At 39.8% G+C, this 17,510-nt stretch overlaps 1 protein-coding gene and 1 pseudogene across 1 annotated transcript in view; one reads left to right on the plus strand and one right to left on the minus strand.

Annotated features, from left to right (window-relative positions):
• Window positions 1-2,488: 2,488 nt before the first annotated feature.
• TAF1A (TATA-box binding protein associated factor, RNA polymerase I subunit A) overlaps window positions 2,489-17,510 on the minus strand; it is a 30,250-nt gene continuing 15,228 nt past the window's right edge. The window contains exons 5-11 of the mRNA XM_032872969.1: window positions 16,135-16,333; window positions 10,798-10,928; window positions 9,534-9,692; window positions 8,258-8,324; window positions 7,446-7,569; window positions 5,251-5,405; window positions 2,489-2,891 (exon numbers count right to left, since the gene is read on the minus strand). Of these exons, the coding sequence (XP_032728860.1) occupies window positions 2,779-2,891; window positions 5,251-5,405; window positions 7,446-7,569; window positions 8,258-8,324; window positions 9,534-9,692; window positions 10,798-10,928; window positions 16,135-16,333 (948 nt within the window). The 3' untranslated portion in view covers window positions 2,489-2,778. The remainder of the gene's footprint in view (window positions 2,892-5,250; window positions 5,406-7,445; window positions 7,570-8,257; window positions 8,325-9,533; window positions 9,693-10,797; window positions 10,929-16,134; window positions 16,334-17,510) is intronic.
• On the plus strand, window positions 5,505-5,961 carry LOC116876667 (annotated as a pseudogene).

The raw sequence follows: 17,510 nt of genomic DNA on the forward strand, positions 1-17,510 counted from the left end.
ATACTGTATGGTCCTTTTCATTGTTCAAAGTAGCCTGAAGTGCACCAAATGCGGTAAATCACAATCCTTGGCCCATGATACACCGTCAACATTAGTCCAGGAAAAGCCAGCCGCCTAATTAAAACACTAGACCATTAGCAGTAATTCACATCCCTTACACCCTGCTTTTCCTCCACCCTATTGCTCTGCCTCTCCCATCCAGAGGTAACCACCTGTTTACCACCTGTTTTCTTTTCATGGGGTTTCATCACAATCTGTATGCATTTATAAACATTTTAGTCATCAGTTTGAACTTTATAGTTTGAACTCTAGGGAGGCATAAAGCAGTAAGTTGGGACTCATTTCTCCCACCCGGTATGTTACTGAGATCCGCCTATGCTGATGTATAAAGCTACGGTTTATTCATTTTTCTTTACACGACTCTACCACATTTTGTCCAATCTCATGCCAATGGGCATTTGTGGGGTTTTTTTTTTCCTAGTTTTTCCGCTATGATGAACAGTGCTATTGTCTCTTGGCTTACAGGTACAAGCATTTCCCAAGTAAACACTCAAGGATAGTCTTAGTAAATGGTAAAGCAAGTGTTTCCCAAAATGACTACAGTATTTTACATCCCATCAGCTACTATGAGAGACTCTGTGGATCCACATTTCTTCAACCTCAGTATCTCCATTTTTGCTCACTGAGCGGGTCAGAACTGGTATCCCACTCCACTCCGGATTTGCATCTCTTTGGCTTATGTGTTTATGGTCCATGTTTACCCTCTGCTGTGAAATACTTGTTCATGAGCTTGGCCCACTGTTTCTCTTGGGTTCTTTTCCTGTTTACTGATTTGAATTTATTTTAATCTTTTGTCAGTTCATGCATTGCAAATATATACACATATAAACATCTTAGTCATGATTAAAGTATATGTTGAATGTGTATGTTTATATCTTTTTCTCAACAAGACTTTTTTTTTCTTTTTTTAAAAAATTTTAAGTAATCTCTATACCCAACATGGAGCTCAAACTTACAACCCAGAGGTCAAAAGTCACATGCTCTACTGCCTGAGCCAGCCAGGTGCCCCACAAATATTTCTTTCTTTTAATAGGCTGTACTTAATTTTCTTAAAGGTATCTTTGATAGGAAAAAGGTCCTAATTTTAATTTGGTTAGTTTACATATCATTTAATCTAGATAAAATACATGAGACAACTGTTTTCAAAGTAGTGGGCAACAGACAACACAAGACTGGCATTACTAAACTGAAACTCATAAAATAAGTTCTACAATAATAGTCTAACTTCTCTGTCTTGGGACTTCTCATAGGCAGTGCATTGCGTCAGAGTCCAAGCAAAGCATGACAGTCCCACTAAGCTCGTGAGCCAGAGATCAGAGTTTGGGGCAGGTGAGCAAGGAGGACCTGTGCGGACTGAATGATCGCAAATGTGTGTGAAGCTCTCAAGTCCAAGGTTGATGGCTGGATGGTAAGCAGCTTGAAAGACAGGGGTGTTTTAGTAGGAAGCATTAACCCAACGATTACACGATTTCTGTATTTCAGAGGTTTCTAGGAGAAAACAAGACTTTAAATTATCTTTATTTAGTTCCTGTTACTTAGTGTCTAAAACCAGGATGAAGGATGGTCACTTATGTAAGATTTGTTAAGTATTAATTATTACCCTAGGTGTTCACTGTATTATATTTCATTATTCAGAGCAATCTGATGAGATAAATCCTACTGTCTCTCATCTATGGGTAAAGGAACTATGAAAGCTCAGTAACCTGCCCAGGAAGTCACAGAATTACCTAATGATAAACCCAGAATTCAAGCCGACCAGTCTCTTGAGAACTCACACTTGCGCCCTTTGCCCCTTGTCGTAATACCAAAAAAGGAAGTGGATTCCTTTGCTAAATCCTTCTCTGTTTCCAAAATCCTCAACAGAACTCATGACATATATATAATTTTTTAAAATTTATTTATTTGAGAGAGAGAGATTGAGAGAGCATGCACACGCATGAGCTTCTAAGCACCTGGGAGCAGGGGAAGGGGTAGAGGGAGAGAAGCAGACCCCCCCACTAAGTGCGGCACCCCATGAGGGTCTCGATCTCATGACTCTGAGATCATGACTCAAGCCAAAATCAAGAGCTAAACACTCAACCTACAGAGTCACCCAGGCGTCCTCCACTATATTCTTTATGATGGCAAACCTAACATGGATCATTCAGAATCTTAAAGAAGAGGGGCGCCTGGGTGGCTCCATGTGTTAAGCCTCTGCCTTCAGCTCAGGTCATAATCTCAGGGTCCTGGGATCGAGCCCTGCATCAGGCTCTCTGCTCCACGGGGAGCCTGCTTCCTCCTCTCTGCCTACTTGTGATCTCTGTCAAATAAATCAATTAAAAAAAAAATCTTAAAAAAGAATATAAATTCACTTAACAATACTAAAGTTATGTTTTATTATACAACAGTCAGAAGCACATTTTTTGCAAATGGCAGTCACTACTATACAGCTGTATTCTCTATACATTAAACAAATTTATTTCTTATGTGGAGGTTATTCCATTATAAATATATTTCACAGTACAAAAAAGGAAAAATATGTACTTACAAAGAACAAAGGCACTGAGACTGTTTCTTTACATAGAATTATAATAAAATAAAATACAGAAAAATATAAAAATAACTTTTTGGCAGCCATATAAACTCCCTCCTAGAAACACCAAATAAATAATACATTCAACAATTACCCACCGAGCTACTATTCTGTAACTACTCATCTGAAATAACTAGTATTCAATATCAGAGTCCTGGATTTACAATACTGTGATTTGCCACTGACTTCTTTATCCGCTTAATTTTTTTCCTTAAGACTTCATCATCTTGTTTGGAAATAAACCGAAAATATCTGCAATCTAAAAAACAAAATAAACAAAGCGTTTTAATACTTACCAATGCTTCAAGTATATTTCTACATTTTAAAAAATTGTGCTTCAGCTCTGACACAGTAATGATTATGAAAATGGGGGGATCTGTATAAGGTATACCAGTATGAGCACATTCTGAGAGCCGTCGCCGGTGAAATGTACGCATGCTTCCTACATACAAAAATGCTTCCGACCCGTCATAATTCGAGCGCACACTTCATCTGGCTTTCCACCCTGCCTCCCAAACCCTAGTTAAGGTGATATGTGTATTATCACATACTCATGTATTGAATATGCCTTCTCCAAAAGCAAATTACAATCACTTCCCTTTTAAGGTTAGCTTGAACAACAGCCCAAGAGGCATCTGTAACAGTAAGAAAGTTCTCTGTAAGAAAACCCTGAGGTGAAGGATTAGAATGAACTCACAGGTGAGAAGAGATCAGAACTTGGCTAGTCATTCCAGCACCCAGTGAGCAGTGGGGTGGTGACCTTGCAGCTCTGAGAAGGGGACCTCATGCTCATGACAAGTTCTTCTACCTGCCTGTCACAGTCTTACAGTGCTAAGAAGATCACTGGTTAAATATTTCAGACATGAATCAAATCTCTGTTAAAAAACTATAAACTAGATATTACAAGTTGTTTTTTTTTTAATTTGATAAATGAGTGAGACCATAAATCACCTAAGACAAACTAATTTCATCATAGTCTCAGAATGTATCTAATCCAACCATCATCTCTGGGAAATTGCTAGGAAACATATTGCACCTCCAGTAACCATTTTATCGTCCCTGAAAACAGTGTGCCAGAATGACTACTATTTTGTTAGCTGGGAAGCAGTGGCGTCTGTGGTGTTAATAACCTGTATTTCTAAACACACCTACCACTTCAGCAAAAACAAAATGCTTTGTACACAGACCTCTGCTTCTATCTAGAATACTGAAAGATGGAAAGAATTTTGCTCCCACCCTAACACAGAGAAAAAGTCAAATCAACTACAGTAAACTCCTAACTCCTCACGAGCCACCAGACATGGAGTCGAGGGACAGGGCCTGGCTTGCCTTAGCAGAGACGGGAAGACAGGCAGCTACCACACCCGACTCTTAAGCATGGAACAAAGGCACACCATGACCAGAATTTGAATCCTGTGATATAATGAGCATAACCAGCTCAACTCCGGACCAGACTGACTGAAGCCCAACACTAAGGCCCGAAACAAGAGATGGACCCCTTTTCAGGCATGGTTATGCCTAATGTTCAGAGAGTACTTCTGAATTTATCAAGCACTTCGATGTGACGCTTGCTTGATGCTCGCAACCATCCTGTAAGCATCAAGGCCAAGTGTTAACAAAGCCCACTCGGAGAAGGCTCCCAAAGGTTAGCTGTTTGACCTAAGGGACAGGGCAAGATGACAGAACTGGAAAATCAGCCCATGTTTTCAGACTCTGCTCAAACACAGACGCCTTTAGGTATCGGTACTAGATGCCTCTATGCTCATAAGGAAGTAGGAAATCACAGTCTGAATCACATTTCTGTTCCTTGGTGTGTGTTCAGAAATCTTATGATTGCTTTCACTTTTATTTGTCCCTTTCCTCCGAGAAACTGGCACTTTATTAACCTTAGTAACCATCTGAAACACTCAGTGAGAATACTAACTCCAAAATAGTATCGACCATATCTAAAGCCAAGCTGAAGATGCTCTTTAGGATACTCTGAATTCTCTAGCAACAGACTGCTTACTCATGAACACGGAGACATTCGCTTCATCTCTGGACAGACCCAGCCGTGGTCCCATCTCTGTCCTCACAGGGCAGTGGCACAAAGCAGTAAGAGTTTTCACAGTCAAGACAGACCACAGAGATAAGATCAATTTCCCTTTCTTTTAAGAGGATTTTTAAATAAGTTACAGGGGGTATAATTTTTTATAGGGAAAAATGTTTCATCCTTGTAGGAACAGACAACTAAATATAATAGCAATTATACAACAATGAAATCACCAGAGAATATTCTTCTCTTTCTAATACTGTAAGGTAGACAATGTCGGTTGCTGTGAAAACAGTCCACATCCTCTATCTTAATTGGCCCCTAAAGATACTCAAGTTACAGCATAAAAACCAACCACCACAATTAACAAGATGAAATCGCTGCTTCTATTTCACGGATGGTCACGACTAGCACATCAGCTGGCCCCAACTCAACATCCATTTTCCCATTCCCCAGTTATTTCTCCAGCCTCTAATGTCCTTGGGCACTATACCCAGTAACCTGTGGCACGAATGAATGGTCACACCTTGTAATTTCAAAATCATCCAAAGCTATGCCTAGATAAGAAGAAAACAAACCTTCATACCTTTCCCTAACAATATTCCAGCTACCAAAGCTTTCTCACAAGCCAATGTTTTATCCTCTTTCCAGTCGCTTTTTGCCCAAAAGGAGCTGAAGTGAAAGTCTGGCCACCAGTTTTTCCTGGAGTTCCACTCTTCTTGAACCCAGGCAAGGTGATTCCTAGAAAAGAAATGTTAAACGGGAAGGTCAGTGATGGGAGGTGAACCATACTGCCAGAATTTGAACATAAAAAAGCCCTTTTGTCACGCAGCTGGGAAGATGGTAGACATTCAGACTGAGGCTGCCTACCAAAGCAGCCAACCATCTCTCAAAATGAGAATGGGGTCCTGATTGGAACTACGGGCAAGGAGAAGCGCCTGTGATACTATAAAAACATCAGTCTGGGCTTCAAGACGCCCAAGGAGGCCACTGAGGGCACCTACACTGACAAGAAATGTCCCTATCCGTGGGCAGATCCTGGCTGGTGTGGTGACTGACCAAGATGAAGCTGAGAAGACCACTGTCATCTGCTGAGACTACCTCCACTACATCCAAAAGTACTTCTTCAAGAAATACCACAAGAACATGTCCATGCACCTGTCCCCCTACTTCAGGGATGTCCAGATTGGACATGGTCACAGTGGGTGAGTGCCAGCCCTTGAGAAAGACTGTGTGGTTCAACGTGCTCCAAGTCATAAAGGCCACTGGCACCAAGAAGCAATTCCAGAAATTCTGAGATTGGAATCTGTCCACACCCCCAAAGAAAATAGTTATTTTCCCACTCACAAAAAAAAAAAAAAAAAAAAAATCTGTGGAAAGATGACAAGGAAGATGTTCTGAAAGTACTTTCTAGTGTGGCCATCCATGGTATAGCACATGTATGAAAGCAAATCCTTTTTAGTTCTCTTTGATTTCTGCTTTCCATTTAATTAAATAGCCAGTTTGGTATACACAGTGGTTAACAGCACACGCCCGGAACTCAAAATCCTAGATTTGGATCTCCAATCTCCCATTTACTATGTGATCCTGGGCAAGTTGCTTAATCTCTCTGAGCCTGAATTTCCATGAAGCTATTAATGGTCCCCATCTCAAAGCATTGTCATTAAACTGACCCAGGAGTATAGTGGTCTCATATAAAGACCTTTGCATATTGTCTGGTACTTCCTAAGTGTTCAATGAATGTTAAATATGGTGATTATTACTTAAAAATTACTATAAAACCTTACTTTATATGTTACAAATTACTACTCAAATTAAGATGCCATTATTATACAAATATGTGAACATACAGGTTTGACAGTTGAACCCAGACAATGCTAAGTGTTTGTCAATAACTTAATTGAGCAAATATTTATCAGCACCCATGTGTGCCCTGTGGCAGAACTTCTAGAGGTTTAAAAAAATGAAGAGTACACTTCTTTGCCTTCACAAATCTTGTGGTTAGTTGGGGGTTTTATGCCGCTGTAGATGTGAAAAGTGGTTTACAGTTATCACACCAAAACACTTTATCATCAGCCCTCTTCTGTCTCCAAGGTCAAGTCATATCTGAAGCCTGACACAAGTTCCCATCGATGCTAAAGATTCTAACCAGCTGAAATGGATATGATAAACAAATGAACCTTAACGTTATCACAAAGTTAACCCCTTCCTCTCACGAAGTAAAAATGACTAGGACCACTCCTGTTTTCACTTGAAATGTGGCACTAATGACATCATGATCACAGGTGTAGTTTCAGATATCCAGCTCACAGTGGACTTAACAGATATTTGCCGAATGAACACAACCTATGATGATCTTATGAGGCCTGCAAAGCCCCACTGAAAATTACTGAAAAAGAGCTGGGAGAAAAGCTGCTTCCTATGAGATTTCACAAGATGATGACACAGATCACCAAGAGCTTCACGAAGCATCTGGCAAAGAGTGGGAGTGACCAGTGTTTGCCAACATTTCCAACTTGAAAATGTACATCTTCCCCAATACCGCAGTGGTAAGGTACGGTACTTTTTTTGACAGCATAAAAAGATCTTGACAGTATTTTTGTGTTTCACTTGGGAATGTATCTTCTTGCTTCTGATGTACTCAGAACAGCTGAAGACACAGTTCAAGAAATGAAAAAAACATCAGCAAAGAACTTTACTTAAACAGTAAAAGGTATCAGCTAAAATACTGGGAAATTTTACTGATCTGATCCAGTAATAAACACTGTGTCTTTTACTTACCCCATTAAAGTCTGTCTCAGGTATTTTGCCAAGTATTTCCAAGCAGTTATATTTTTAGTGCATCCAGCAAAATCTAAGACTCCAAATAAGACCTCTAATCCCAGTTTACGGTGGTCTTCTTTTTCTGTAATGGGCACAATTAGAATTTACACAAGGTATTGAGGTGCACAAGGCTAAAAATATGTATTTGGTTGATAAAATACTACTAAGTTGTAAGCCTCCTAGTTTGGTTAGCAGTTTAAAATAATCGTTATGCTCATACTCTTCAGTAAATTACTGAAAAATTCAGTAATTTAGTTCCTGCTAATGAAGTCAGAGTGGAGGATCTGATTTCTAAATGGGTTACATTTGACTGAGGGAGGACACTATTTAAAGAACCTGCCCTCTCTTCTAACAGATGAGGGACTGATGCAGCCCCAGTACCGAATGGACTTAAGCTGACTTCCTTCTATGAAGAAGTATGTGCTTTTCCATACCGAGCTGAAATGCAGTAAAGATTAAAACGAGGTGAATTATACAAATTAAAGCCATTTCTCTTGTGCTATTACCTAATATCCTACAGCAGAAGTCAGCACACTTTTCTTATGAAGGGACAAACAGTAAATATTTAAGCTTTGTGAGCTGTATGGTCTTTGTCACAACTACGCAACTACACAACTCTGCTGTTGTAGCACAAAAGTCATAGACAACACAAAAGTGCTCCAAGAGAACTTGATTTACAAAAGCAGGTGGGGGTGGGTTTGGCCCACTGGCCATAGTTTGCTAGTCTATAGCTTGTCTGCACAAAGAGATACAAAACAAAAACTATTTACCTGATTTTCTCAGTAATCTATGGAATTCTAACATCAATTTATGAGATGGTACAATCTGATACAAAATCTGGAAGAAAAAAATAATCTTGTAATTTGTATATATTACAAAGGCATTTCTTTACTTTTAAGCAACCTCTACACTCAATGTGGGCTCGAACTCACAACCCCAAGATCAAGAGTCGCACACTCCATTGACTGAACCAGCCAGGTGTCCCAGCTAATGTATTTTTTCAAAGAAGACTGGCAGCGCCTGGGTGGCTCAGTTGGTTAAACGTCTGCCTTCAGCTCAGGTCATGATCCCAGGGTCCTGGGATCGAACCCCACATTGGGCTCTCGGCTCAGTGGGAGCCTGCTTCTTCCTCTCCCTGCCACTCCCCCTGCTTGTACTGTTAAATAAATAAAATCTTAAAAACAAACAAACAAACAAAAAACCCAAACAAATAAATAAAAGAAGACTGAAAGGTAAGAATTTTTCTTGGGGCCCCATTGGCTAAGCATCTGACTACTGATTTCAGCTCAGGTCATGATCTCAGGGTTATGAGATTGAACCCACATTATACTCCATGCAATGAAAGATTCTCTCTCCCCCACCCCCTCTCTTCTTCTATAAATAAATAAATAAATAAATAAATTGTTTTGTTTTGTTTTAAAGATTTTATTTATTTATTTGACAGAGAGAGAAAGATCACAAGTAGGCAAAGAGGCAGGCAGAGAGAGAGGAGGAAGCAGGCTCCCTGCTGAGCAGACAGCCCGATGCATGCGTGGCTCAATCCCAGGACCCTGAGATCATGACCTGAGCTGAAGGCAAATGCTTTAACCCACTGAGCCACCCAGGTACCCCAATAATTCAAGTGTATACTTAAAATAAGTGTTTCACTGTATATAAATTAAATTTTAATAAAGCTGATTTTCAAAAAGTATCAAAGCAGAATGTTCCCAAAACGTTGACAAAGGGTTTCCAAAATACTGATCCTTTGCCCTCAGCCTAACTTGGGGAGAGTAGAGGGGGAATGGCAGTGGAGGGTCACCCAAGCCTCACATGTCCACCTCAGGGCACACACAATCATTTGCTATGAGTGCTAGAATTTCAGAGCTGGAAAGCATGACCTAAGGATGTTTCAAAATTTACTTTTTTTTTTTCCTTCTCAATTTCTACACCAAACATGGGGCTGAGATCAAGAGTTGCATGCTCCACTGACTGAGTGAGCCGGGCGCCCCAGGATATTTTAAAGTAGATCCCCAACCATGTTCGAACATTGAAATAAACATTTTATACCTTAAGCACACTTATCAGTTTCTCTCTTGGTGCCTTTTCTCTCTTCAGAAAGTTATATAAGTAGATATGAGCATTTGGATTTGATGGGAACTTTTCATCATAGGCATAATTGGTGAGCACCTCTCGGGCTCCATCTCGATCCCCATAGAATTCCAGCATCTATATAAAATAAGTCAAAATGTCTTAGCTAAATCCTGTAAGACAGCTGTATGGAAGATAATGCACAACTTAACTCTATTGATGGGAACAAAAATTAATTAAAATGATGAATAGTACTTACTGTAAAGGAAAAATAGTAATGTCACTGGTTGCTCTCGCCAACGTACGTCATGACCTCTACAGAACACAGATCACTTACACCAAAGGCCTATGTGGGTTCCCATACCCTCCTTATCACATTTTTGTTACTGAAAAATGCAGATTCCTATCAGAAACAAAGTCTTCCAAGGAGGACATAGGAACGACTGAAAAAGACCATGTGACGTGACTAACCTCTGTGCCCGACATAACTTCAGCCACAAGGGGAACATGTGAGAACTACAATTCCTTTCCCTTCGTTCCCACCCATATGCGGCATGTGGTTTCAGAGATCATCTTTTGACAACATAATTATCATGTTAGCATCCAGGAAACTCTCAAAAAGCCAGTTACTTTGAAGATATATTCCTAGTGCCCGTGCCAAGGCTCCCTGTCCTTTCACACTGACTTGAGAGGACATGGCATGGCTCCCTAATGAACTTCCTAAAAGCCATCAGTCTTCATCCAACCCACATATTGTGACCCACTTTCAGATTTTTGTCCCCTGGTCTTCTCTATCACACCAAATCGTAAAGTATCTCTCTGCTTTTCTTCTAACTTCAGTAAGAGTAATATAAATTTAACATTTACAAACTATATTGCTATTTATTTTATAAATATTTGACCATGACACATTATCCAGTGATGAAGGGGGAAAAAAAAGTAAATTTACAGTGTATTAGTAAAATAAAAATTCTTCAGACCAAAAAGAGACATATTCTCTCTTTTTAATTTTTACAAATTTTTCTTTATTTATTTAAGATTTTGTTTTAAGGACTCTCTATACCCAACGCAGGGCTCAAATTCACAACCTGGAGATCAAGAGTTGCACGCTCCACTGACTGAGCAAGCCAGGCACCCCTCTTTTTTTTTTAATCAATTTTCTCCATTTAGTTACCATCTGATCAATAAAAATAAGGCTCATGACAAAATGACAGTAATAAAAGTTTATGAGAAGGCTACTTGCCTCTACATAACTCTTGACAAAAGGGTCCCAAACTCCAGGAGTTTGAATCAATGCACCAAGGTTTACAGATGTCTTGCAGCTTTGGTTGAGCATCCTCTGGGACGCTGTGTTGTAAGCGTAATCATCTTCATCTGTCCAGAGACAACAGACTCTTAAAAGTCATTCAGTATTGAGGGCTTTGTTCATAGTAATAGCAATCAATAAACTATCCACAAGAAAAGCTCAGGCCCTGATGGCTTTGCTAGTAGATTCTAAGAAAGAATTTTAAAGAATAACTTATATTTAAATTATTTATTATTATTAAATATTAAACATTTAAAGAATAATACTAATTCTTCACAAACTCTCCCTGCCCCCAACAGAATGGGAGGAAGTGCACACCTGGGGAACTTTAAGAATGAATCTAGGTGGTAGCTACACAGATACTTGTTTTATTATTATTTTTTTAAAAGATTTTATTTATTTATTTGACGGAGAGAGAGATCCCAAGTAAGCAGAGAGGCAGGCAGAGAGAGACGGGGAAGCAGGCTTCCTGCTGAGCAGAAATCCCAATGCGGGGCTCGATCCCAGGACCCTAAGATCATGACCTGAGCCGAAGGCAGAGGCTTAACCCACTAAGCCACCCAGGCACCCAACCCCAGATACTTGTTTTAAATTATTCATTTTATCATGTGCTTGGTTTTTGGGTTTTTTTTTTTTTTTTGAAGATTTTATTTATTTATTTGACAGAGAAAGAAAGAGAGAGCACAAGCAGGGGAAGTGGCAGGCAGAGGGAGACGGAGAAGCAGACTCCCCACTGAGCAGGGAGTCCAACATGGGGCTCGGTCCCAGGACTCTGGGATCATGACTTGAGCCGAAGGCAGACGCCCAACCGAGACACCCAGGCACCCAATCATGTATTTGTTTTAAACACTTTTTCTGCATGTTTTATTTCAATCTTAAAGGTTTAAATAAAGGAAAGTTAGTCCTTCAAAAGAGACAGTTACAGAAACAAAATACTTTTGATTTTTGGCCACTTGTTGGGCAAAAAAAAAACAGCTCTCCCCTCCCTCCAAAAGGCACTGGTATTCTCCTCCCAGAGGACGAACTAAGTAAATATCAATATGGACTTGGAAATAAGGTGAGAAAGGGAAAGTAGGTAAGAAATTACCTACCTACTTTATAAAAAGAAAATTTAAAAGAAAAAAAAGCAAACCTAAGTCAGAATAGTTGAGTGTTAATTTACCATGGAAGGGGTCAAACCCAACCAGGACAGCAAATGCATCACACCCAACCAGGACAGGCCAAAGCAATTGAGACAAATCCCAAACCAACACTAAACATACATATTCATGTGCTACGTTCTCATGAGTTTGGCTATACAGAACTAGTCCTAGCCTTTTTTTCTTATTAAAGACATTCAGGGTTAAAGATCATGTAAAGAGCTCCAGACATTACCCTATCTGTATCTCTTCTTGCTACAGAACAAAGTGTCAGCTGCCGAAAGGTACTGAATCATCCACCAGTGTAAATGTCGTGTTCCAACTGCTTTAATCAACGTTTACTTGAGTTCTACCCCATTGGGTGTAAGAAAAAGGTAAATATTGACTTTAAAATTCATCTCATCAATTAAGATCAACAAGTCTTTTTAATTTATTTTTATTTTTATTTATTTATTTTGTTGAAGATTTTATTTATTTATTTATTTGACAGAGAGAGAGAGAGAGAGAGATCACAAGTAGGCAGAGAGGCAGGCAGGGGCGGGGGGGAAGCAGGCTCCCCGCTGAGCAGAGAGCCCGATGTGGGGTTTGATTCCATGATCCCTGAGATCATGACCTGAGCCGAAGGCAGAGGCTTAACCCACTGAGCCACCCAGGCGCCCCTCAACAAGCCTTTTTTTAAAGAAATATTATACCAGGAGTTATGGCAAGGTTAACAAAAGACATAAGATAGGTACGTGACCTCAGAAGACTGATTAGTCTAGAAGAAGAGAGACAACATAAAACAGGTATGAAAAAACTTAGGACAATTAATTAAAGAGCAAGTGGTAAAGATCTGATCAACATACGTTGAACGTGCAGCTAACACATGAGGGTGTGGCACTGGAATGACAGGTCTAATGAGCCCTGCAGGGCAGATGGCATTCCAGATGGGGAGGCAAGCTTATCATGATGAAGACAGTATTTCAGAATTGTCCTGGAAGAGATCCTACTCAGAAAGAGGGGAAGGAATTTTTAAGATTCAGGAACCTACACATCCACAACACAAAGGAAATACTGCTTATGGCAGCAGAATAGTATACTTATGAGCCAATATACGCAGGAAGTGAGACTGGGATGGAGGATGAGAAAATTAAAAGGGTTAATCCCAGAAAAGCTTTGGAGAAAAACTATACAAGGGAAGGAAGATGCAGAGAATCGAACATGAATCTGTGGAGAGGAGCGGACACCACTACCATTGGAAGTAAGATAAAGGGAACTCCATTTGAGAAGAAAGGACACACATCCAGTTCTTGGTGTGGTCAATCAAGAAAACTATCTGTTATGAACTTTGTACAGAAATAAAACAACTTTACCTTGCCCTATTCTCTAAACATGTTATTCTGATGAATAATATTATACAACCAGGGCGCCTGGCTGGCTCAGTTAGAAAAGCCTACAACTCTTGATCTCAGGGTCGTGGGTTCAAGCCCCACATTGAGTGTAGAGATTACTTAAAAATAAATAAATAAACATCTTTAAAACAAACTAAACTCCATTCTAAACACACAGGAAGAAATAGTTATTATAAGCAATAATGTCTACAGGAAAAATTAGTAATCTTTCTTAAATATTTTAAAAAGCAATAAATCTAAGATGGTCACGGACTTAATTTATGAAACATCTATTTTTGTCTGAAAAGTTTGATAAAAACAGAAATATTATAAAGGATGATCAAGGAAGTTTACATCAATAGAAATGTCTGCTCTTTGCGGCATTTGGGAAGAACCAGGCTTCAGAGTGGGGGTATGAGATTACTCCTTAGGATCCTGAGTTTCCGTTGTCCACTATTCAACATAGTACTAGAGGTCCTAGCCTCAGCAATCCGACAACAAAAGGAAATAAAAGGCATCTGAATCAGCAAAGAAGTCAAACTCTCATTCTTGGCAGATGATGTGGTATCATACTCTATGTGGAAAACCCAAGACTCCACCCCAAAATTGCTAGAACTTGTACAGGAATTCAGCAAAGTGGCAGGATATAAAATCAATGCACAGAAATCAGTTGCATTTCTATACACTAACAATAGGAGAGAAGAAAGTTGAATTAAGGAGTCGATCTCATTTACAACTGTACCAAAAACTGTAAGATACCTAGGAACAAACCTAACCAAAGAGGCAAAGGACCTGTACTCAGAAAACTATAGACAACTCATGAAAGAAACTGAGGAAGACACAAAGAAATGGAAAAACATTCCATGTTCATGGACTGGAAGAACAAATATTATTAAAATGTCTATGCTAACTAGAGCAATCTATACATTCAATGTAAATCCTTCAATCCCTATCAAAATACCATCAACTTTTTTCAGAGAGCTGGAACAAATTATTCTAAAATTTGTATGGAACTAGAAGGGACCCCAAATAGCCAAAGGAATATTGAAAAAAAGAAAACCAAAGCTGGTCGCATCACAATTCTGGACTTTAAGCTCTATTACAAAGCTGTAATCATCAAGACAGTATGGTATTGTCACAAAAACAGACACAGAGATCAATGGAACAGAATGGAGAACCCAGAAATGGACCCTCAACTCTATGGTCAACTAATCTTCAACAAAGCAGGAATGAGCATCCAATGGAAAAAAGACAGTCTGTTCAACATATGGTGTTTATATTTAAACATGCATAAGAATAAAACTAGACCACTTCCTTATACCATACACAAAAATAGACTCGAAATGGATGAAAGACAAAAATATGAGAGGAATCCATCAAAATCGTAGAGGAAGGGCACCTGGGTGGCTCAGTACGTTAAGCCTCTGCCTTCAGCTCAGGTCATGGTCTCAGGGTCTTGGGATTGAGCCCTCCATCAGCCTCTCTGCTTGGCGGGGAGCTTGCTTCCCCCACCCCTTCTGCCTGCCTCTCTGCCTACGTGTGATCTCTGTCTGTCAAATAAATAAGTAAAATCTTTAAAAAAAAAAATCATAGAGGAAAACACAAGCAGTAAACTCTGTGGCCTCAGCAGCAGCAACTTCTACCTAGAAACACTGTCAAAGGCAAGGAAACAGGCAAAAATAACTCCTGGGACTTCATTAAGATAAAAAACTTTTGTGCAGCAAACCGACGACAAAACCAAAAGACAACCGACAAAATGGGAGAAGGTATTTGTGAATGACTTACCAGATAAAGGGATAATATCCAAAATCTATAAAGAACTTATCAAACTCAATACCCAAAGAACACATAATCCAATCAAGAAATGGGCAGAGGACATGAACAGACATTTCGGCAAAGAAGACATCCAGATGGCCAACAGACACATGAAAAAGTGCTCCACGTCACTTGGAATCAGGGAAATACAAATCAAAACCACAATGAGATACCACCTCACACCAGTAAGAATGGCTCAAATTAACAAGTCAGGGAACAACAGATGTTGGTGAGGATGCAGAGAAAGGGGAACTCTCCTACCCTGTAGGTGGGAATGTAAGCTGGTGCAGCCACTCTGGAAAACAGCATGGAAGTTCCTCAAGAAGTTGAAAATAGAGCTTCCTTATGACCCAGCAATCACACTACTAAGTATCTACCCCAAGGATATAGATGTAGTGATCTGTAGGGGCACCTGCACCCCAGTGTTTATAGCAGCAATGTCCACTATAGCCAAACAATGGAAAGAGCCCAGATGTCCATCAAGAGATGAATGGATAAAGAAGACACACACACACACACACACACACACACACACACACACACACACACACAGTGGAATACTATGCAGCCATCAAAAAATGAAATCTTGCCATTTGCAATGACATGGATGGAACTAGCGGGTACTACGCTAAGAGAAATAAGTCAATCACAGAAAGACAATTATCATATGTGTGGAATCTAAGAAACCAAACAGAAGATAATAGGGGAAGGGAAGGAAAAACAAAACAAGATGAAATCAGAGAGGGAGACAAATTATAAGAGACTTTTAATCATAGGAAACAAACTGGTTTCAGTTTGTTCAAACAGGGTTGCTGGAGGGGAGGCGGGTAAGGGAAGAGGGTAACTGGGTGATACACTATATGTTAATTAATTGAATTTAAGTTAAGAAAATATCTTGACTGTCCCTGTGATTCAGTGTCATTGACACACGTACATTCCTCTTCACTTACCAAGTGTAGACAATTCCAACTTCTTTTTAGACCAAGTATAATACTGCAAAAGCCCTTTATAGGCCTGAATAAGGTTGATTAACACTTCCTGGGAAGACGACTTTTCACCGTATCTCCATGTCTCTGCATGACTGAGATTTCTGTTTGCATCTTCAAGCATTCCATGATGCACAAGGTATAAAGCATGTTGTAAGGAGATCTGCAATTTTAAGAAAAAGCCCAGACAGACAAGTCATTAGATAGACATTAATCCAAAAACTCAGTGAATACAGATGCTGGGCTAAGACCCTGGTAGCACACAGATGATGTAACAACATTGTCTCTGTCATCAAAAATGTCAATTTAGCAAAGAGGAAAGATACATGAAATAATTAACACTATGGAAATGAGCTAAATTATATATACTCACAGAAGACAGTGTGACCTAGTGAAACAAACAGGGGCTTTCAAGACAGATGCTCCTGGTTCAGATGCTACCTAAAGCTACATACAGCTGAGTATGTTATTTGCCCTTTGTGAGTCTGACGGGTTACATGGAACAATTATTAACCCTTCAGAGGGCTGTTATGAGAATTAAATAAGATATTTGCATACCACCTAGTACCTACTTTGGCCCATAGCAGGATTATTCTATACATGTCATACAAGCTCAGAGAAAACATCTTAAGAAGGAGCATTAAAGAATGGCATTGGTTCAGATGAAAAAGTCAGTGCCTGATACAGAAATCATAAGAATAAATACACAAAGAATGAGCATCCCAGGTAGGGAGGACACTAAAGAGGGGAATAATGGGAAGTACAGTTAATCATGTGAGAAGGGTCAGAGTTCAAGGCCTTCATCACAAACTATCACAACCATTTCTCAGCTGGTCTCTCCACTCCTGCCCACAATCCACTTCCATGTGGCTGCCAAAGAAATCTCATTTGTGTAAAACCCCTCAATGGCTCCCACTGCCTACAGAATAAAATCTAAGCTCCTTGGGAATGACACAGAGGGCCCAGCCGACTTCCCCTGGCTTCTACCCAGTGACTTTTAGAGTAACCAAAGCACTGGATGCAGGGCTATCAAACTCTTGTCAACCCTGCCATTCCCACCCATCCTCTCCCCTAATACTCCCAGTGAACACCCACTCACTTTTTCAGCCTCTTCTGAAGCATCACTTCCTTCCCTGACTCCCCTACTCATTTACTCCCAGCACTCCCCAATTCCAGAGAGCTGACCATTCCCCTCCTTTGCCTTCTCACTGTATCTGGCGTTTCTATTCTGATATGGGTAATTTATTCCACGTACAGGGCTGTCTCCCTCTGCGGCAAGGTCTAAGTCTAGCACATTATCTGGAAGATAGCAGTAAGTGGTTTTCTTAAATTATTAATTA

Source organism: Lontra canadensis, unplaced genomic scaffold (genome assembly GCF_010015895.1).
Source record: "Lontra canadensis isolate GAN:19392208 unplaced genomic scaffold, GSC_riverotter_1.0 scaffold46, whole genome shotgun sequence".
Lineage (NCBI taxonomy): Eukaryota > Metazoa > Chordata > Mammalia > Carnivora > Mustelidae > Lontra > Lontra canadensis.